Source organism: Microtus pennsylvanicus, chromosome X (genome assembly GCF_037038515.1).
Source record: "Microtus pennsylvanicus isolate mMicPen1 chromosome X, mMicPen1.hap1, whole genome shotgun sequence".
NCBI classification, from domain to species: domain Eukaryota; kingdom Metazoa; phylum Chordata; class Mammalia; order Rodentia; family Cricetidae; genus Microtus; species Microtus pennsylvanicus.
The window spans coordinates 31,345,292-31,369,618 of record NC_134601.1 but is presented as its reverse complement, the minus strand read 5'-3'; the positions used below and the strand labels follow the sequence as shown (position 1 = coordinate 31,369,618).

At 37.5% G+C, this 24,327-nt stretch overlaps 1 protein-coding gene across 1 annotated transcript in view; it reads right to left on the bottom strand.

Moving 5' to 3' along the window:
* Il1rapl2 (interleukin 1 receptor accessory protein like 2) overlaps positions 1–24,327 on the bottom strand; it is a 1,189,456-nt gene that overhangs the window by 508,085 nt on the left and 657,044 nt on the right. Inside the window, exon 5 of the mRNA XM_075958150.1 lies at positions 14,040–14,193. Within this exon, the coding sequence (XP_075814265.1) occupies positions 14,040–14,193 (154 nt within the window). The remainder of the gene's footprint in view (positions 1–14,039; positions 14,194–24,327) is intronic.

The following is a 24,327-nucleotide window of genomic DNA, read 5'->3' as shown; positions in this document are numbered from 1 at the left end:
GAGAGGGCTCAGCAGGTAGAGATATTTGTACTAGACCAGAGGATCTGAGCTTGACAACCAGATTCTATAATGTGGCAGGACAAAATCAACTCCTGAGAGGTATCTTTCCATTTCCCTTCCATATATGTATTATAGAATATGTGCACCTATATTCACAAACATACATAAACATATACAGAATTAAATATATCAAGAGAACACACTTTCATATCTAATACATGATAAAACACTAATGATTGTACTTTTCCCCACCAACCCTCAAATCTAATTTCCTTTCTTCATGGTTATTAATCCCTTCATACTTAAAATTACTGTTACTCCTAGCATAGACTAGAAGAAGTACATCTATTTGGGGTTTCTTCATAACCATTCTGCACTAAAGTCATATTCTTCCTTCCATTTACTGGCCTGTCATTGCTGATGGGATAGCAATGGAGCATCTTTTCCCTAAACAGCACTACAACATTGCTTGTTCTTGTCCCTTACTAACGTGTCTTACTCCAGCCAGTTGCAGTTGCCGCTATCTTAGATCCAGTATTTTCCATGATCTGTTCACTGGATACACTTGCATTTGATGATCCTTTTAGACCCACAGTTCCTTCCCTTAGTTTTTCTACCTGATGTTCACTTAGCCTTTATGTCTTTGCTCATTTAACTTCATCGATGGAGCTTTTCATGATTAAGTCAAATAATCCAATATATGTAAGAGTCCATGTACTCCCTTCATTCATAGCATTTTCATAATCAAATCATGTACCTTTTGCATGGAGAAGAGATGTGTGTGATTTTGTTTAGCAACATATTCCCTCGGCTTGGAACAATTAATCATACAGAAGGAGCCCAAGGTTTTCTTTAACACATGAATGAATACATATATAGAAAAACAATAACATTTATGTAATACGCATGTTTTTACCTTCTGGGATCCCATTTAATTTGCTTAACAATTCCTAAGCTCTCACTCAGTGTCAAACACATTAGTTATTTAGTAATAATATAAACAGAGAACATAGATAGGCTTTCTGCCCTAGTGGAACTTACAGGCTAATTTAATGAAAGGGTAGTTTTTTCCTAACACTTTCATTCAGAAAAATATTTTTTCCATATTCAAATAAGGTACTACTTTTGTTCAGTAGGTTGTTTGAAATTTCTGAATTTATTATGCTTTTTGTCAGGTTTCCTTACTCTGTCTCAAGGCTTTTTGCTCTTAAGGTGAATTCATTTATGGTTACTTCTGGAAGCTTTGTCTCTCTTACCCAGCAGATTAAATATGGTAACAGTAGCAGCTGGATTCATACCAATGGGAGGACCAGTAGAAGAATAGTAAATAATAACAATAAATACAATGCCAATGGTAAAAAATAGCTTTAGTCTACCTAGCATCCCAAAAATCTCCCAGAAACTCTACAAGGTAAACACATACAAATAGGTGTAAACTAAAGGGATTCAGAAATACCACCCCTGGTTACTTAGCAAGTAATCATTAAGAAAAATTTTACAATCCAATCATTATGACTTTAATTACTGTGCTCCTTGCATTTTCTTTTTTCTGGTTTCTTGGTTCTACTTCAGGCTCTCTCCCTACTAATAGTCTTTATTCTTTCCCTACTAATCAACTTTAATGTTCATGAAAGAGTTTGTGACATGATCTTGTACTCCTTATAAGTGAAAGGAAAGCTGCAGCTTTTGAGGAAGAAAACATTTTGGATTAGAAAATTGATTTATGAACTAATCAAAAGAGGATAAATAGGGATCCTGCTAAGGTTAGCTTGAAAATTGTTCTCCTTTGATAAAAATTCTGAGACTTATTGAAGAACATAAGCTAATAACTTCTAGAAAATATCAAAAACCTCCTATACCTTCACAGTTTTGCCTGAATGACTTTTATAAATTAGATCAGCAGAACTCTCAAAAGGCTTTACATTAATTTGACTTAAACATTTCAATTATAATGAAGACATTGATTAAGTTTGGCATATAAAAAGCCTCTAAGGCAGAACTCTGGACTAGGTTAGAAAGACATCGTGAAGTGGTAGGAAATGGGAGAGAGCAGCCCTGCATTGGAAAAAGTCCCCTATTACCTGCTGCCCAGCAGCACCTGGACTTCTGTTATCTCCCTTACAGAATGAGTAGCTCAGACCATCGCATGCTCATCTGGGTATTTATGAGTTGTTTTCCACTCTTGAAACTACTTTCTGGCTTTCATGTGTTACAGCAGCAATAAAAAGTTTGGAGTGAGGATATGGCTCAGTCGACATAGTGTTTGCCCTGCAGGCACGAGGTCCTGGGTTGAAATGCTAAGAGCTAATGGAAAGTCAAGCTTGCAAACCCAGTGCCCCTAAAAGGAGATGGGAGGCAGAGAAGGGCTTTCACGCCAGATAGCCTTGTATATGTGGCGCAACAACAAACAACAAAGAGACTCGACTTCAAAACGAGGTGGAAAGACAGAGCCTAATAGGCTCCTTAGTATAATTAGGTATACCTAAATATTCCCAGTGTAGTATCAGGTATCATAGAGTCTTGGTAGAGTAGAGATCCTGAGAAAATTTCCCTTAACTTGAGTTAAACTAAGAAAAATTAAGAAGGAAATGTGTGCAAATCAAAGAAGACAAACCTTCCGGATTCAGACAGACATACTTATTATTAGCAGTGCCTATTCCCAGGTGTAATAGCTCTGGGTTAGGAAGCAGCCACTGATGTCCAAAAGCTGGATCCATTTTACCTGTGAGGCAACCTCACAACACTTTATGGTATGTGCTTCCTGATAGGCTAATGACAGGATTTAGTCCTTCTTGTGTTTAAGGTCCTTCCGTCATCTTGTCTACCTCTAACAATACCTCTCCATATCTTCTACCCTAGTGTCATGACCTAACTTAGTCATTAAACCTGGGGATATGAGACTCACAATCTTAGGAATCAGAAATCAGTCTTCAGATTCCATTTCAGTGCCACCTTAGCTGTGTGTCCTAGAAAAGTAAGAGATACTTACTGACTCTTGATATTTTCATTTAAAAAGAAAAAGAAAGCCGACTTTACCAACATTTTGTGAGTCTGTCACTGAACGAGATGAAAAAATGGAATAACAGTTATCATTTATTATGAACCAGTTATGCACCAGGATTTATGACACTTTCACTGTATACATTTAGGGAGATGCCCTCTTCCTGGTAGGGAATACAAAGGGTTTGGCAGCAAAAGCTACTAGTTCAGGCAAGTGTTCAGCAAGGATTTAGCATCCTAGTAGCCATAAGAGAGTGGCAGGAACCATATAACAGCCCCTTCCTGTAGGCTTTTATTCAATAACTAGCATATGCCACAGCACATTTTCACAGCTTGATTTTTTATTACAATGTAAAAGACCTATGATGCTGATAGAATTCCAAAGAAAGCACTGAGTCACTTGTCTTAAAATGTGAAGCTAAAAATAAGTCCCATTTTACTTGCTGTGTGGCATTAGGTAGGCTGCAGAACCTCTCCAGTATGAGTTTTCTTTATATAGTTGGGGGCTAAGCTGTTCAGAGGATGGCAAAGACTAGAAATGATGTTTTTATGGTAACTAATAAGTCCCAGCTTTTGCATGAACTAAGCTATATATCTCTAGCTCTAAAGATTCAAATGTCAGCTAAATACAGAGAGTTACCACACATATCAGCAAAATGCAGGTACAAACATCATGCTTGATATTTAGCAATTTGATGAGCTTTGGAAAAATCATGACGAATGGCTTTCTCGCACTGCCATGATTCAAGCAGAGACCTGTAACATAGAGCCCGGGAGCTGCAGTTTGCATTGATCTCCTATAGCAATCATCAGTTGTCCTACACAATTTAGTACTTCATTGTAGCCTGCCCTATACACCATGCAGACAACTCCAAAATTTATATCTCTAGTCCACATTTTCCCCTGGATGCCAGACTCATATATCTAACTGTCTACTCCATGCTCTCTACAAAGTATCTAGTAGATACCTCAAACAAAACATGCATAATGCAGAATTCCTGAAATTCTCTACAAAATCTGCTTTCTCCCAGTCTTACTCACTGCAGCCCAGTCTACTATTGTCCTTCCTATTACTAAACTAAGAAAAAGAAATCATGAATCATCAGAAGAAAGTGTAGCCATTTTTAAACTTGGAAAAATTTTTCAATTTGTATTTTTTATATATATATTCCTAGGCCGTTAGTTCAAACCCCTATCAATACATGCCATTACTCAGAAATAGTTCACTTGCTTTTCTCCTTGATGGCCTTTTCAGAATTCAGGATCCAAGTACATAATATTGCGCTTCAAGGAAATAGTTCCCCAAATACAGTCTGCTATTTTCCTTTTGTAACGGGTTACTGGGAATGGAAACTCAAATCCTGGGCATGTAATGTAAGTACTATACCAATGATCTATGCAAGCCCAAGACTATAGCACCGATTCCTAGAACCTATGTAAGAAAAAACAAAGCTTGGCATATGGGGCAGTCCCTTGTAATCCCAACACTCAGGGCCAGAAACAAGGGAATCCCAGGGCAAATTGGCTGTCTAGACTCACTGAGATGGGAGATCTCCAGGTTCATGGGGAAAGCATGCCCGGAGAAAGGAAGCAGTGATTGAGAAAGACAATTGTGAGGCTCCACATGAACACACGTAAACAAGTATGCAAACATACATGTACACTACAGACACATATACACAAAGAATATTAAATGCACCATTTTAATAAGCACAACATTAAACAATAAATATCTATCCACTTGTTCTAAATTTTCTTTTCCCTTTGTACTTTATGTAGGTAGTAGTCAGGAGCTAAGTTCAATAGAATAATAAAATAATTTTATTCATATAAGTATAAAAATAGCAACAAATGTTTCACTTTAGTAGAAATGTATCTATGTAGCTAAAATATGATTTTGAATGCCTTTTTGGGAATAGGGTCTCATATCATATATACCAAGCTATCCTTAAACTTGCTATGTAGCTAAAGATGCTCCCAAGTGCTGGGATTATAAACCCATGTCACAATGCCTGATTTATACAGTATAGAACATTAAACTCAGGACATTGGGCATGCTAGGCAAATAGTCTACCAAATGAACTATATTCTTAGCTCAGCAAAATACCTTTTTCTTTCTCATACAACTACTATGGCGGGGTTAATGCTGAGTCTATGACATCTTAATCATTACAAATGGGCAAATCATTCAGGAGACTGTTCCAGACACATGTGAACATGTTAGTACTCCTGTTCTGTCTCTTGCCACAAAAGAGTCAGAGCTATCACAGAATATAGATAAGTTCTGATATTAAAAAGCCAAACAAACTAAATGACTATTATATTTCAGATACACAGGTAGATGCCCAAGATAGGTAAGAAGATCCAAGTGGTGTGGCCCAGAAAGGAATCTACTTTCTTTCCCTACTGACCTCTGCCCATACAGCTCATCACTTAGGCTACTGCATCTGGCAGTTGCCAGCTGCTCCCCCAGATCCCCACCGGAATATGGTGCCAAATCAAAGAGACACGTCAGACACAAAGTACTCTTGATACAAAGAAATGATTTGTAGATTCAAACTGATGGATTATCTTCCTATTTGACAGCCAAAAGAGGACATGTAACTGCCTTTATAAACCACTAGGGATGAATCATAATGACACACGGAATTGCTAGATAGGAAAGGGCCAGTTTCCTCAGCACGCTTGTCCTCGAAACTAATTTCCACCTCAGCTTTCTTTCAGCAGCCTGTGCTCTTGGCTCGCACATCATTAAAATGTCCTTGCTGGCTGCAAAACCTCATTTCTATGAGCAACAATATTTTCTGACCATCTTAATTGATGAATTATTTCACATGATTGCGTCTCCTTGGATGAAATAATTTGTCTCTAAACACTTCCTTATGAAGCACTTTGCTTGAGTTTTGCCGAGCTCCCAGTTAACTTCTTTGTCTTCAAAATGCATCCGCTGTAAATGCAGCCCTCCAATAATAATGACCATTTGTGTTAGACTATTTGTTGGACTCCTCTCCTGGGGTAAAATTGTTACAAAGTCACCTTTTCAAGCTTTCCGGGAATGATAACGACGATAACGATAATAGTAATTTTAAGAATATCACTGCAAGTTACCTGTTAATTCTCAAACACAATTGTCTGTCTTTCTCATATTATTTTCTTCATAATAACATGGCAAAAATATTAGAATTTTCAATAAAAGATAAAACCCTGAGTTTCCACAAAGTAAATTAATTCTTTCAAACTGACACAACTATTATTAGATTCTGTGTTTGGATCATAGTTTTCTGGTTCTGTAACAAGGACTATGGAGCAAATCAAGGTATACACACACACAGACGTGTGTGTGTGTGTGTGTGTGTGTGTATGTGTGTGTGTGTGTATCCATCTTTTATTACAGGCAAATCCTTTGCTTTATAAAGTTACCTCTGTGTGCATGTGTTTAAAAGTATTTCCTCTAGATATTTTGCTCACCAAATGGATTTTTCTTTCTCCTTAGAAGAGCACCCATTCTCGTCACTTCAGAGCACATTATCATGAGCTCTGATCATCGAGCAAGTAGAAGGGGCTTAGGCTTTGTGAAGACCACAGCCACCTGCGGTTTTATTGCAAAGCCATCAGTTAGTTGCTATGGAAAACTGAGAAATTTTTTCTCTGAATTTCATTTGCTATGTCTATAAATTAAAAGCAACATAGCATGCCTTACATGTTCTTTTTTATGGTGAGTTCATGTACAAAAGCACATAGCAAAAAAAGCACATGGCCATCCATATAGATCCATAATTATATGTTGAATCTAAGTGTTATGGCGAATCTCTAGAGAGCAGCAAATTTTGGAGTATTTGAAAGTAATTGCAAAGAGAAATCTAAACAAAGGAGAACTCTATGGTAATTATAAATTATCATCAGACAGAGCCAAGCAGATTTGCCCTTAGGAGAAAGAAACAGGTGACTATAAGACAAGTCTGTGGAGGCCTCACAAATCACAGAAGTACAAAGAGCATAGAGAGCATGGAGCGGGCAAAAAGGGAGGGAGGCAAATCATTAGTGACATTTACTTAACATGGTTATATTCAGGAGCTCTCTAGGTGGCATCCAAGAGACTGCAAATGTGGAATGAAATGCTAACTCCACTGCTTATGGGGGATAATGCCATAGACAAGTAGCTTACACTCTCTTAACTCCTCATTTCCATTGTTAAACTAGCGAAAAAATCTCAGCAATGCTGAAAGCTTGCGAGTTCTGAATACCTGTGAGGTATAATGTCTGACCCCATAAATGGGAGTCCACTGAGTAACTCCTCCACTCTACCAGATCTAGTTCATGGCCAGTGTCCTTCCATAGAAAACCCCAGCTCTCTGTTTTACAGGGGGGGTCACTTGATACACTATTTTCTGCTTGCTCAAGCTAATGCTTTTAATTTAGGCAAAACACGGTAAATGAAATTCATAAATGAACCCAGTGGACTTAAGAAAATTGATTTCTGTGGCTATCACAGTCTACATACTGTCTCGGCCACCCTCGACCCGCAAGGATGACACGACCACCGGAGCTCTTCTCACTGCAGTTTATTCCAGGACTTTTTACACTTCTCTTTCTCTCTCTCTCTCTCTCTCTCTCTCTCTCTCTCTCTCTCTCTCTCTCTCTCCCTCTCTCTTTTCTCTCTCTCTCTCTCTCCCTCTCTCTTTTCTCTCTCCTCTCTCTCCCTCTCTCTTTTCTCTCTCCTCTCTCTCCCTCTCTCTTTTCTCTCTCCTCTCTCTCCTCCTCTCTCCTTTCTCTTAAGTAGGCATGGGCTGCCAACCCTGAACTGCCAGGTAAGCACTGCCCATAGGTCCACGCATATGCAGGCAGCTGATAATCATTGCGTGATTATAGCATAGGTCAGACTTTAGCCATCTCAGGAGTTGATTATACATCTCCATCAGGTGATTCCATGCAGCTCGCTACAACATACCTTAGACTGAAAATGCAAACCCCTTCTTAAACACCCTACTCTACCTCTTACTTGATGTCAGAGCAGCCAGCCAGGAGAATCATGGCAAACTCCTGGTCTAGATAGAAGACTGCCAGTAGAACTGAACTGTCGAGGATTAGGTACATTTGCCAGATCCTGCCGTTGTGTTCCCTAACGCGTTCACCCCACCTCTAATCTGTGATCCTGCATAGCTGCTTGTGAAATCAGCCCATAGGAATGAATATGCTCATAGCATCTTGTTTTAGAGAGAAGCAAGCCTGCTTTTCTGCTGATGGGATAGTTCACGGTGTTCCTTTATCTCCCTGCAGGGCACAGAAACATTACATAAACATTTCCTTAGGACAGAAACTGGTGATCTCTTTGACCCTGGTCGTCAACATCAGGGTTAATAGTTTCATGTCATAGGTTAGAACACAGTGAAGGAAATATGGAAAGAACAGAGGGATACAATAAGAATGATGAAGAAGAAAAGGGGTAAATCACTCTTGAACCTGATACCTGAAGCCCCGCCTTTCTATAACTCTAATCAGGCTATTTTTTTCCTAGTCCCTCAAGATCAGCAATATGGTGGACCTTGTTTCTAAAGGGAACAAGCAACCACCTGCAGACAAGGAATTGTGACACTCTGAAAAAGGCTCCCATAGGTCTAATGCGTTGCCAGAATTTCCCACTATTAGTCATGCCTGTAAGTTACAGAATTGAAATATCCATTAACATGCAAATACGCTGGTTGAGAAGGAAAAGATTGTTGGTTTTTATCAGTCACAAACTGCTAAGTTCACTCTGGTACTAGAGTAGTGGCAACACAGAGCAAGAATGGGCTAGACATGAGACAGAACATCAGAACACTTTTACAAGCACATAAGTCAATGCAACACCATCCAGGATGTGCTGTGAGCCAGCAAAGGCTAGCATTACTCAGAATGGGAGAGGGAGGTTTAAGAGGAAAGGCAAGGGAGTTGATACAAGCCAGTCTGGGTCCTAAGATTTCTGTATCCGCGCCTGTGCAAAAGAACCATCAGCTATGATATGCACAGTCAGTCCTGTGAAAGTTCCTTTAATGCAGCCAAGAACTATTGACTGCTGGGGTCTTTCCTCATTAAATCACTGAAAAGGTACAAATGAGATCCATTTTTGTGTGATAAGCAGGACACACACATTCAGATCATGTCAATTGGCTGCTCAGACAGAACGTGAAGGGGAGAGAGAACAAATGCCAATGATTTGTTTCTGCAGGTGCTTCTCATCACACTGCTTCAGGGTAACCTAAGGTCGATATTTTATCCCTGGGGCTTTTCATTCATCTCTAACAGTCGAGACCAAGATGCTTCATCATCTAAAATGCCCTTTTCTATAAGGTGATCACTTTGTTAATATTCCTCCTGTACATGTTTAAAGTGGGCCCCTTCACTGTCCAGTTGGATTAACCAGTCTATTGGATGCCATGAGTGGAGTAGTTACGGAACACTATTCTCAACTTGCCTATTGCATTCTCTCCAACATTCTCTAAAATTAAAAGCTGTGCCCCCCCCCCATCCACTATTAGAGATGGAAATAAATTCTGAACTGGCCAGATAGTGGCTTGCTTAAAAGTCATACTGAGCATGCCAGATATGGTGGAACACTCCATTGATCTTAGCACTCTGGAGGAAGAGATAGGTGAATCTCTGTGAGATTAACGCCAGCACAATCCACATAGTAAGTCCCATGCCACTTAGGGCTACGTAAGTGAGACTATTTCTAAAACAAAATGAAACAAAATAAAGTCCTACTGGACAACATTGCTTAAGGCAAGATCACAAATGAACAATTACTAAATGCAATTTTGCCCACAACCATGATTTATGTGCTCCATAGAGTGCATTGCAACCCAAGGATTTCCACATAAAAATATAGACTTCTAGGATTTCTTGAAAATAACTTCAAACAATTTAGCATAGTGGACCCTACTCTCATTTGCCAGCAGTGAGAAATGGCGGGATGTTACAATTTGCTACTCCCTATGGCCTGGGACAGTCTATGTCACTATATATATATTTAGACTTGTCTGAATCCTAGAAACATTTGACAATTGATTGGAAGGCTAATGATTGTTTGGGTTCAGCCATCCAACTACTTTTCCTTGTATTGATTATCTCCATATTCACCAGAGAACCGGTTAATAGGGTTTGTTTCCTAAATGGCTAAAGCTCATTTCTAAACTGCACAAAAGCATTTGTTTATGAATGATTCACCAGCCGAAGAAGTCTGTTCATGCTAGATTTCGCCTTTTGTTCATTTACAGAAGTTTCAGTAATTTATGTCTCTCTGAAACCTCCTTAGGGCAGACCTCTTCTCACCCCAGGGACCTTATTCCATTATCTCGCTCATCTTCTCTCAATCCTTCCCTATGTCTTCCATTATCACCTGATCTGCATTTTCACCTTCTAGGAACCAAATCTCCTGCCTCGTCTGATTACTTCAACTAGTCCTCTTCACAAATTCAAGGTGAGAATAAAGGGGGAAAATGCTACAAAATAGCAAACAGCCACCTAAAATAGGCCTTGGGAAATAAAACTATTAGCTGTAGGCATATTGAGCAAATGACCTAAACTTGCAATTATGTATATTTTCTGTTCTGTCTTATTACTTATTTATATGGACATTCAAAGGAAATAAAAATAAATTTATAATAATGTTCTATAAGTACAATATGATTTATATAATAAATGTGTTGCAAGGAGATGCATTTAAGACAAATCCAATTTTCATATAATAAGAAAGCTATTTGAGGAAATATTATTGAAAATGTTTCATATAGGAAATCATTTCATTATCAAAGGTTAACTTTCTAACTTACCATTTTTTAATAGTTGGACCTTTTTAAAACTTGATATACTTAAATTAACCAGCACTTAACATTTGTTTTATTGAAGACACTTTTCTTAGATTCATAAATTTTAAAAGAACATTTGGGAAACAACCTTTTAAAATTGATAATTTTATAAAACACATATGCTTGTAACACACTATCTTTCCTTAATCTACATGATTTTATAATGAACAAATACTGTTATTTCCATATTAAAATTGCCTCCCCAAGTTTTTATGCTACTAGATTCTAAACAAGTATGATTAGTATTTAATGTGATGCCAGCCTTGGATTTTGAACGATGAGAATTAAATCATTGTAATTGCTCTGATAATGCTAAAATGCACAAGGCACCTAATACTACAAAAAAGAAACAATTTTCATATAGCAACTCAAGCTTTTCCATGTAGCAGCCATCTTTGTTTCTACATAAAAAATAGGATTTAAACTCTTTAAGTAAATATGAATATTTCTATCTTCTCATATGACTGATTATCACTGATTGACAGTGATTTTTTTTCCTGGCTCTCAGCTCATTTTTGATGTGTTGTACATAGTTAGTAAATTTGAAGTGAATGCATAACTGCTTTCATTGATTGAGGCTGCTGTGTCCATATACTCCCTTGCCTTGTTTCCCTTGGTAACCAACCACCTGAATAGTCAATGAAAGGAAATGATTTGGGAACTGTGAGAATGTATTTGTACGATGTATGTACAAGGAAATCAAATCTATTTTGACCTTTTTATTTGTAAACCACCATTCTCTCTTTCTGTGTTTTTTCAAAACATTTCTGCTCCTTGAAAAGCATAAAAGAGAATTGCCTCAAAAATAAAAAGGTACATTGTGCAAGTGATGTACGAAATGAAAATCTTGTAGAAGAGTCTGGGAAGATTCTTGTGGAAGAGGGTGAAAGATTCTCTCATATTACCCTTGCTGGGTCCTTCCACTTGACTCTGAGACATATTAACTTTTGAGAACCTCTGCATGATAACCAATGAAATATTAAACCCATAGTTCAGTTATTGATAAATTTGGCACTTGTAAATTAAAGTGATATGAATGACCCAAATAAGCAAACCTAGCTTTGTTTTTCCAGGATCTGGAATGAAACTAAAGACACAAATTGTTCTCACCAAAATCCATTAGATGAGACTGTAAAGAAGGCTTGGTGCTTGGTTTATTATAGTTCAGCTTAGAACCAAGCCAAATACTAAAATGTCATAAAGCTTAATAAATGATTACCAAACACAAGAGTTAGTATGAATCTGATAAGAATCTGTGGTTATGGTCAAAGTGACCATGCCTTGTGCATGGTCAGGTCACTTATTAATGATAGGCCTGCAATTGAATCTTCTGCCATGAATGTGTCATGGAAGTTTGCTTCACATTGAAGAACTCAGAAACTAATCAAAAGCAGATCTTTGCTACTTAGGATTAATCTAAAACAGTAGTTACTTTAAAAACCCATACAGAGAAAGAACATGCATTTCTATTTCAAAGAATTACTTGAGTTATTACAGAAGGTGTTCTGCAAATTGAATATGAGAAATAAAATGGTCATTACTTAAGATACAATATGAACTAGTGGATTGAAACTTGGGGATCAAAAATTTACCTGAACATAGGAATTATATGTCTGAATGCAGGGATTATCAAGACATCTGATTTTAATACTATTCATAAAAGATCAGGCAAAGATAAACAAAGTAGTTGATTAAAAAATACCATTAGCAAGTATATGTCTTTTTTTATTAAATCTTTTTTATTGAGAAAATGAGAAAAAAAAAACAAGTTTCCACCTCCTCCCAGCCTCCCATTTCCCTCCCCCTCCTCCCACCCTTCTCCCCCTCCTCCCACCCTTCTCCCCCTCATCCCACCCTTCTCCCCCTTCTCCCACCCTTCTCCCCCTCCCCCCACTCCTTTCCCCCTCCCTCTCCAGTCCAAAGAGCAGTCAGGGTTCCCTGCCCTGTGGTAAGTCCTAGGTCCTCCCCCCTCCGTCCATATCTAGGAAGTGACTAAAAAAGCATGGGATAAAACTGGACTCTCTGAACATGGCGAACAATGAGAGCTGATGAGACGCCAAGGACAATGGCAAGGGGTTTTGATCCTACGTAATGTGCAAGTATATGTCTTAATTAGTCAAGTGGATGATACCAACATTAGGTAATTTAAGAGGTAATGATTAATTACATTACTCTTAAGTCAATTAGTGAAAATTCTGAATGCCAAGTCCTTAATGCTACAAAATCCAAAACTTATTGAGTACCAAGATGATGCCACAAAAAGTTCACATCTCACATCATATAATAGATCACAAGAAAGTACTATCTAAAATTACTGACATGTTATCTATATTTAAATTGATATAAAATAAACATATTTATTTAAGATTCCAGTAATATTTACATAAAACATATTAATATAATACAAATATATTTTATATTTATACCCACATCTCATCTCCAAGCTGTTTCATTATTTATATCTAAGTTTTCCAAAAATTAAAAATAATCAGAAATATGAGTCACTTCTGGTCCTAAGAATTTTAGGTAAGGACCATCTAACAGGTAAATAAACCAAGATTTGCAGATGAATAAAGAAAATTAAGTTTTGTCACACCATCTCTTGGCATGTGAGAAATATTATAATAGTTTTAGATCCCATCCTATGTTGCTGAAAATTAATTACTAAAATATTTGGCAGATAAGAATAGTCTGAGTTTGTCTCTTATACTCCCATGAATTCTTACTTATTTGTTCTCACTTCTAGTTGGAGTTTCTTTATCTAAGAATCCTAACTTATAATGAATTGTGTGTAAATGCAATTCAACAGATTTCATTCCAAAATACCAAGAGAAGCTCAATTTAAAGACAGCCTTCAGCTAGATGGGGATTCTACACATGAGGCAATATCTCAAAATCATTCCAGCATATCTCCTCAGAGTTATACTGGCAATCAATGGCAGGTTGAAGAATTAAGAATGTTTCATAACAGCAGAGAACACACAGGCAGCCAAAGAGCCCTTGACCTCCAATCGCATGTTCCAATGTCTCTTTAATTCAGTGCAACTTATTAAAAGTGATGTTTCCAACAGCTTGATCTGCTGCCAATTCTAAATTCACAGAAAGTTGTCTTGTCTCTTTAAATATAACTCTTCCCCATCAAACCAAATCACAATTAACTTGCATTTGTCACACTTTGGTAGAAGCAGCTCCTACCTGTAACTTTCAGTTCTGTTGTTCGTCTTACAAGTTTTCCTTCATATTTAAGTTCACATGTGTAATTTCCTCCATCTTCTTCTTGAACTTCCTGAATGAGAAGAGCATTTCCCTTCTGTATTATGATGCTTCTCCACATTTTTGGCTTGCATTCCTGCAGGGAAAATATTTGTAAGTAAGTGAGAAATGAATATTCGCACTGCTAAGTCTTAGAATTGGCACGGTAAAATTACATTGTTCCACATAGTCTTTCAAATGTGTAACTAAGAAGTTTAAATAATGTCCAAGCAAGTACTGTGTCCAGTTCAAATATCATTAGTTACAACATCAAGAGCCAATTTACAAACCCGATTCCAAAAGCAAAAGAACTTCAGAGGTTCTAAGCAAAAACAGAAAACCGTACAAGCTCCCAAAATACAAGAGTCACATAGAGTAATATTAAGAGCTGCTAAACATTACTTTAATGTCTTGCTATTTTTTAAACTGATATGGGTGTTTCCTAAGAGTCTTAAGGGACTATGGTTCATTTGGCCATTTACCATACTTGATGGGAATATGAAGTATCACTTAACATTTATAACAGGCTCTTACATTAATAGTGATGTTTATAAGTATTTCATTAAATATTTTCTGTTGTAAAACTAAAATGAAAAAAAGAAAAAAAAACAAAAATGAAAACACGCATAAACCTTAATATTTATATCTCCAAATTTTCTTCCTTGTGGTCAAAAGTTGTAGGAGAGAATCTAAAAAACTAGAACTCATTATTTCCCCAGAAATTAAAGGAAATGTAGGTATACTTTGTAATAGTAACATCACAGAGAAATCAACAGAATTTTTTTAGAAATAAAAGGAAATGAAGCCATACTTTCCAACAGTAACAGCATAGAGAAATCAATGACCTACTGGGTGAAATCATTGATACATTATGAGAGAAGAAAATTTTATTTTGAAACAAATTGTCATTTTCTTCAGAGGGGGAGGTGGGGGAGTCTTGCTAATACTTTGGACTTTCCAAGAAAAGAAGGCACAATACTTTCCCATGAGGGACAAACACGTGGCAACCAAGTATAGAAGACTTTTCAGGCAAGAAGCTTTGGTTTGGGATTTTCCTAAACGACTTTTATATATTGTTCCAGTTCTCTCTGCTGCCAACTGGAAATTTTCAACCAAACTGTTAGTCAGACATTGTAGAAAGCAGGAAGGGAAGCACAGTGGCCAGCTATAAAGCAATACTGAACAGTTTAGATAAAATTACTTTGTCTTCTACATTCTGACTCTGTCAGTTGAGACAACAATAAAATTGATTACCAAGCAGATTATGTGGACAATAGTCGAAAGTACTTTCCCATTTCACTCACTGTGGTGTATGTAACTAACATCTGCATCCACTCTTCCTAACCCCTACATTCCGTATACATATTTCAGGCACTCACAAAACGTTGGAATCAGTGTTGATTTTCAGTCCCCAGCTGTGAGTGCCTGTAAGTGTTTATAAATTATTTGCGAGAGCAAGTACCCATTTATTACTTTTTCACTATAACTTTTTCTTCCTGTTAGCAGGAGACTTGGCAACAAAGCATAAAAATTGGCACTTAAGTTCATAGGTATAATATTCAAGAGATATGTCCAGTATAGCTATCCAAACACATTTTCAGAGAGGAAATAAAAGTAATACAACGGAGGACCTCTAGATATAAGACTGTTTTACTCCCTGGAGTCTTTCTGAAGAACAGTTAAGAGTCTGTCTGAAATTATATTACATACCATGTCTGGCAAGGTTTATCACCTATATGAGATTTGCTTCTGAGCTAAACCTTGGGATATAAGGTTTCTGGGAAAATGAAGAAACGTCTAAACAGAGAAGAAAAAAACCAGCCCAGCTGCCACTAACGTCATACAACAATAATCCACAATTATGTTCGCATTGCTTCCAACACTGATAGCCTCAGATTTCTAAAGAATCATTCTGAAGGTCATTAAACAAAAATATGGTCCCTCTGGGCATTTTGAGAGGAAAGGAAAATGAAAGCTGAGATGCTCTGCCCTCACATAGAGGTGGTGGGGGCAGGCAAAAGCCCACACACTTATTTTATTCAAAGATAAATGGCCTCATTTTCTAATGTCATTTTGGGGAAAATCCATATGTAATTAGTTATAACGACTTTTACATTCACTGACCACAGATTCCCGCCCCCCTCCATGCAGGAAGTAAAAGCTAAAATATGTAGAGGACTTAAAAATAGTTCCTGATGAATAGGCTAGAATCTCTGCATGTCCTTTGAGATAAATCTAGACAGTCGTGTGTACTTTCTAACTTGTCATTTAGATATATAAATGACTCCGTGTATCCAGCGGAAGTATGTTTGTCTGTTTGTAAAACCACGGCTTGTGAGAATGTTTTCAGATCATCTTCATTCCTATGCAGACCATGTGGTAAAGATGAAAAAGAAAACTAGGCTTGGGTGAAGATAACTCTAAGTGGAAATTCATGGTTTACCAACTTCTTAAGTCTCAATTCTGCATTTCCTATTATGGGGATAATATTAAGTACCATCTGATTTGCCATGACACAAAGGCCAGGTTTGTTTGCTTGTCATTTGTTGTTGGTTTGTCTTGGATTTTTTGAGTTTTTGGGTTTTTTTTTTTTGTGATTGTTGTTGCTGTTTTCTTTTCAAGAGGCAGGATTTTATTCATCGCATTCTTAAGCAGCAGTACCATGTATAGTTGTCATCTGGTGCAGAGAATGTTTTCCATTTCGAAACCTTCCCAATCCTGGGTCGTATCTCTCTAGAGCCACTTGTCCTGTTAAATAAGCCTTGTTGTTACTGGACTAATCAGATAACACTAAATCCTTACTGGCTAACTACCACCAGTAAAACAATACTTCAGCTGCCTGAATATGCGCAGCTCCAAAGAGGGCATTATAACAGTAATCTTACAGGTGGATGGATGAATTGTATTTACTCATTTATTTATTTACTTATTTTCATTTACGTTTTTTGAGATAGGGTTTCTCTGTAGCTTTGGGGCCTGTCCTGGAACTAGCCCTTGTAGACCAGGCTGGCCTCAAACTCACAAAGATCCACCTGCCTCTGCCTCATGAGTGCTGGGATTAAAGGTGTGCACTACCACCGCCCAGCTGAGGAACTGTATTTTGATCGAAGGAGCCTGTATTAAGTATCTTTACCATTACCCCCCACGGATGACTCTCTGTCTGTTCCCAGCTATCTACTATTCAAACAATTATTTTTGCATCATATAGAATTGCAGATGTTTTCTAGGCTTTGACTCCACTTATTTGAAGTATTTCTTCTCTAAGATACTGGCTGCTAAGTTTAATGATGTCATTACATCACTTCTGCGCCCTACTTGCCTAGTGAACATATCATATTGCCACATTTCACTGTCTCATACCTGATTTATTGTTACGGACCATTGAGTGAAAAATATTCAAGTGCACAAATCACAGAACAATAGCTGTTCTTCTAAGAACAGTTAGTAAAACCACCAAAAAACAGCTCAAATACATAAAAACTCTGAATATTCACTTGGTTTACATTCCCTCCAATATATTGGCCCTAGTTCTATTGAAATAAACCGCATCAACTTGAAGACTTTAGTAAGGGTCAGCTTTATAGAAGTTGTCTAGCTCTAGTTCTTTTTCATCCAGCTTTATTTTATAGCTGGCTACCCCTTTGTGGAGCAGGTTTTCATAAGACATCTTTGCATGACGAATGCCAGTCTATAAACCCCAGTTTCTTTCCCTTTTGCCCTCCTTTGGATACAGATAACTCATGCAAGCAGTTGCTAGATTGGGAGAGCTGAATGCACAAAAGACACATTTATTCATGTAGTCTTTTTAAATAACCTGTTGGCTGACTCATTTAGATCTTGGAGTTTTTCTCCCCTGTACCCATAATCTACTTAAGAGATATCATCTTCATACCCATGGAAGGTTTTTTAATCCATTTGTTATGGTCGTCATGGTTCATTTACTGCCATTTGGTACACACAATTCATTCCTCATGGCCAGAAGATCATGAGGGTTGATTTAAATATTTCACCTGATTCTGAGGATTAATCACCAAGCAGCTGTGTGGATGAAGGCCCGTCAGTGACTTCTGACCCTCAAATCACTTATATCGGAGTAGATAACACCCACCCCCTTAGGATGACTTCTCTCCTTTCACCTTCACTGTGTACTGTCCCTTGTGGCATCTATTCATGTACCATACTGGCAAAGTGATAAGGCTCCTTTATAATATTTCAGAATTATGGGGCCAGTCAGATGGCTCATCATGTAAAGGTAATTGCCACCAAGCCTGTTGATCTAAGTTCAATCCTAAGGACCCATATGGTTGAACCAGAGAATATTCACATGTTATCCACTGGTCTCCACACATGTGCTATAGTAAGTTTGTGAACCGACACACACAAATAAATAAACATAATTTTAAAACAACTTAGGGAGTTTGGGGGCAGGGGTTAAAAGGAAGAGTAAAAGGGGAAGAGAGAGGGGAGAAGGGGAGGGTTGAGGAGAACTTGGGGAAATAGGATAGTTGAATTGGAGGAAGGACAGATATGAGAGCAAGGAATGAATTGATTGAAGGAGCCATTATGTGGTTAGCAAGAAACCTGACTCTAGAAAAATTCCCAGAAATCCACAAGGATGACCTCAGCTAAGACCCTAAGCAATAAGGTAGAGGGTGCCTGAACTGGCCTTGCCCTGTAGTCAGACTCATGATTATCTTAAATATCACCGTAGAACCTCTGTCCAAAAACAGATGGAAACAGAGGCAGAGAACCACATTGGAGCACTGGACTGAGCTCCCAAATTCAAGTTGAAGAGTAGAAGGAATGAGAATATGAGCAAAGAGGTCAAGACCATGAAGGGTTCATCCACTGAAACAGTTTGCCTGGGCTAATCAAAGCTCACCAACTCCAGCTGGACTGGGAAGGAACAAACATAGGACCAAACTAGTTCCTCTGAATGTATTATGGCTGGAGCAGACTGAGGGGCCACTGGCAGTGGCACCAGGATTTATCTCTATTGCATGCACTGTCTTTTTGGGATCCTGTTCTCTTTGGATTTATTCCTTGCTCAGCCTAGATGTAGTAGGGAGGGTGTTGGACTTCCACAAAGCAAAGTGCCTTACCCTCTCTTAGGACTAGATGGGGGTGGGGTGGGAGGGTGTGTGGAGGGAATGGGAGGAGAGGAGGGAGTAGTAATTTGGATTGATATTTTTTTTAGAAATTTAATAAATCTAAGAAAATAAAAAATAAAACAACTTAAAATAATACATGGTTATGGCTAAAGTAATGGTATAACTAGGTCTTATTTTGAAGACACTTTTTGCAAAACCAAAGACAAGTACTGCATCAAAACAAATATATCAAACTTTTAGTTTCTAGAATCTACAGTTACAATGAACAATAGACAAAGATTATTAACCAGAAAAATGTAAAACCTTTACCATAAATGCTTCTTACACTCAGTTTGTTTTGGAAGGTGGTATATTATATTACTAACCAAATATTATAAGACACACCAAAGTACAAAATTCACTTATGCACAGTATAAAGATAATTTTATATAGTATTTATTGACTTCATACATGAAACAGAGATTAATTGTATGGAATTTCCACTTTTGGTATCATTGCTCAAAATGCTTCAGATTTGTAGAATTTCAAATGCCAACATCTTAGATCAGTGGTGACCAGCACGAACATATTGGTACGCGCACACATTTACTCCTTTCCACTGCTCACTGAGCTTTGTGAAATACTTGGAAAAGATAAAAATAGATTTTCATCACATTTAAGCAAGTCACTTAATCTTTTGTTCTCAGTTTCCTCATATATAAAAAGTTGTATTGAAAAGCTGTAAGGTCCCTATAATATAATTCTTGCTATTTGGTTCCACTTTCATTTTGAAGAAGAACAACAAAAAGTTGTCATTCTATTTCATTTCCATCTCCTTGGACAATCATGATCACTACAGAATCTTAAAGAAGCATGGTAGGATTTGTTTCTGGAACAATACTTGTGATAGAAATGCTGGTTGAATTACTGATGCAAGTGTGCCATAGGTGTAGAACAGCTATTCAGTAGAGCAATCAATATGATGCTATGAGAATATTTACTGTTGATTATAATAACTTCAGGATTGGAATCCAGTTGGCCACCTGTTAGCTTAATGACCCTCTATAAGTTATATCACATCTCCCTCTTTATAAAGTCAGATAGCTACCAACAATAAGTAGCTTCATATTTTTTAACTAGCTTGTGGAGTTCAAATATAGGAGACACAGTTCCACCCCTTGACACCTTGAATTGACAGAACAACCACAGTTGAGTTACTCCGCTATTATTATAAAAAAGTGAACAAGAGTTCAAAAACCAATGAGCCACAGTACTGTGGGGTACTTTGCTGGAGCTAATGTTGTATAAATGTGTCAATCTTCTGGTTTTCAGCCCTAAATCAGTCAAAGAGGCCTGGAACAGCTAAAATACTCTAGTCAGGTCATCATCTCACTTCTCCCTCCCATATTGTCACTTTCTTAGTGTACTATACATATAAAGGACTGTGCTGTCAGCGGACACCAGACTGAGCCCCCAAAGTCCAGTCAAAGAGTGGGAGGAGTGAGAATACAACAAAGAGGTCAAGACCATGATGGGGATACCCACTAAAACAGCTTATCTGAGCTAATGGGAGCCCACCAACTCTGGCCTGGCAGTGAGGAAACCAGCATAGGACCAAATAGTCCCTTTGAATGTGGCTGACAGTTGTATGGCTGGGGCCAATGGCAGTGAGACCAGGATTTATCCCTATGGCTTGTTCTGACTTTTTGGAACCCATTCTCTCTGGAGGGATATGTCTCTCAGTCTAGATATAGTGGGGAGGGCCTTGGTCCTACCTCAAAGCATTGTGCTAGGCTTTGTGGACTCTCTATGGGAAGCCTTACCCTTTCTGAGTAGTGTATGGGAGGGTGGGATGGGGGAGAAGGTAGAGGAAACTGGAGAAGGGGAGGGAGTGGGAACTGGGATTAGTATGTAAATTGAGAAAAGACAGATTTTTAAAAAGCAAATAAATTTTTAAAAAGACTGTTGTCTATAGTATGTTGAGAAGCTGTTAAGTAATCTTTAGTTTAAAGTTTTACTTTGGGTGAAAAACATTGTATTTCCCTTTACTCAATACAAAGATGCTATTACTCACAACTAGAAGCTATTTTTACATGTTTTAATTGAAGCAGACACTCTCTAGAAAGTTGAGAAGAGCCCGTTTATTTACATATTACCTTTAGGGAAATGGGGAAATGTGTTTACTTTGGTCACTACACCTATCCCAGCTCCTAGAATACTGTCTTACTTAGATTGGTACCCAGAATGTAAGCATTGAACCAATGATTCATTGAATGAATACATTAGCAAGTATTAATTCATTTATTCTCAGTTAGTATCAATTACAACTAATGGCAAAAATTCATAATCACATAGACATAACAGAAACAAGAAAATTCAAACTGCTATCCTTTACCTCCTTAAAATTGGGCCACGAATTGAGGCAACTACTTAAACTAGAAGAATATCAAATGTCAAAGTATATTTTGTGTTTGCACTGTTAGTTTTCTAGAAAAGCTAGAGAACCTTTTCATTTAGAAACTGAATAAATTAAATATAGGACTTTCTAAGGAAAGTAAAGGAATGGTAAGAAATGGGTCAAAAGAGGATAATGGTAGGGGAGAGCAAAAATGTATTCTATATATGTGTGAAAATGTTATAATGGAACCAATCATGTATAATAAATATACTCTAATAAAAATTAAAGTAAAAAATTGAAGTAAAAGTACAAAGTAATGAGACTTGATACTTTTGTGGAAAATTGTTCTCAGTGAATGAGGGGGGTATTGAGTGTTATCCTTAGTTCAGTAAGGAAGATACTTTGCCTCTTATTTCTAAATGGTAATAAAAGCCATTCAATGCTCTACCCAAGCATCTAGCCTTCATTCATGGAGTATCAGGCAGAATTTCTAAAGTGTAGCCCCTTCTCATCTCCTCCTTCCATTGACCAATGAGATTCAGAGAGGAGTCAAGTAAGCTACTTACTTTTATACCTTGCATTATATGTATAGGAGGAATTCCCTTACTCATTCATCTTTATAAACATTTATGAACAGTGCTGCCAGCTAAGCTTTGATCCTGTGATTATGGACTGGAAGAAGATGATAGCCACCAGAGGCCACCACCAACATATTGCACAGAGTCTTGGGAACTCATAAGAGAAAGTGAGAGTAGTAGTATCAGAGAGAAGGTTAAGAAAATAGTGGTGAACAGAATGGAAACCAGATTTAAGATTGCATATTCGAAAAGATAGCTACAAAGATGATAGTGAAAAAAATATGTTCTCACTGCAAAACACTAGAAATAAGACATTAGATATACCAAGATTAGGATTTGTCTGGGAATAAAAATAAATAAACTGCCTTGTCCCTTTAATAAGACAGAAAATTAGGTAGGCGGAGTAGACAGACAGAATGCTGGGAGAAAGAAGCCGAGTCAGTCAGTCGCCATGATTCTCCTCTCCGAGATGGATGCCCGTTAGACTCGTCCCGGTAAGCCACACTCAAGTGGCAATAAGGATATTAAAAATGGGTTAGATCAATATGTAAGAGCTAGCCAATAAGAGGTTATAACTAATGGGCCAGGCAGTATTTAAATGAATACAATTTGTGTGCTGTTATTTCGGGGCATAAGCTAGCCAGGCGGCTGGGCAGCAGGAACGTAACCTGCCGCTCCTACTACAGAATAAACTCTATACAAATATATCCTTCACTTTATATAGTGATTCTGTAGCCAGAGACAAGTGCCTTCCTATGTTGCTAGGTATGAAATTCAGAGACCTGAAAAGAGGGCAGAGTATGGTACTGAAATAATTGACTTCAAGAATGAACCACTTTTTTTAACACCTCAAAACATCTTCTGGGATTTGCTTGAAACTTCATAAGAGAATCAATGGTCAACCACACACTTGAAATCTCGGAAGTTCTTTATTATCAAATCCCAGATGAAAGTAACACTCACACACTACTATGTTGCTTTTCTGTTCTGCTTCTCTAGTCCCTTATTCTACAAAATGGGTGTAATATATTTAAATTGTAGTTCTAAGAATTGAGCTAATATGGAGAACAAACATTTAGTATCACAAAGGAAAAGGGTAAATTGTACTGAAGGCAAAAGTCAGGGAGGGGATACTGGTAATAAAGACAATGTGGTATACAGATATGGTGTCATGCTAACCATGAAAAGGTTGCAAATCCCGTCATGTGTGTCAACATGGCTAGAACTAGAAATTGCTAGATTAACTGAAGTAAGTCAGGCCCAGGAAGAAATGTAACAAATTATCTCACTCACATGTGGAAAGCAAAAAGTTTATCTCATAGAAGTTGTGAGGAGAACTCACAGTAAAGGGGAAAATTTGGGGTAACTGCATGAATTCCATTTATACAGGATCAATAACTTGTGCTCTACTATTATTTTACAGTTATTTTACTATAATCAACAAGGTATTGAACATTTAAAAATAACTTAAAGAGAGGACTTTAAATGCTCTTGCCACAAACAAATGATGAATGTCTGAGGAGACAGAATACTTTAAATTAATATAAACATTGCAAAATTTATATAAGCGTTAACAGGCAACTGTTATGCACTATTTTATACTTTTTGATCAATTAAAATAAATTTAAATTAATAAACTAAATTTTAGACATTATTATTCAGGCAGAGCTTAGAAATCCTTTTGTTCTTGATTTATTGATCCATTTGGCGAGGGGAGGGAGGAGTATTACTTCCCAAGGACTAAGTGGCTGGAGGTGTGAAAGTCCTAAGGAAAGGGGAAGGAGTGAGCTAGCAGAAGATAAGAAGATGAGGTAGAAGGAATTACTGTACAGGGAGCCTGCTAAGCTTGATTTTACTCCAGCTGCTCACTCTGGGGTAGGTGGACTCCCCCATTCCCTCCTATAAAATTGAAGTAAATTTTTTGTTATTTTGGGGGGCACATGTCTGGTCTGCCCCCACCATGCATCTTATAGAAGTGTCTATGATCAAGACTGAATCATCGTAGAAAAGCATAGTAATCAAGAAAATGGTCTCTCAAGTCATAGTGCCTTGAACACAGAGCGCTGTAAATTTAGCAGTGTTACATCTATCCAAGCTCCTGCTTTCCTCTTTAATAAATAAAATTCTCACCACACAAAAGTTATACTGAGATTTAGATGAGATAA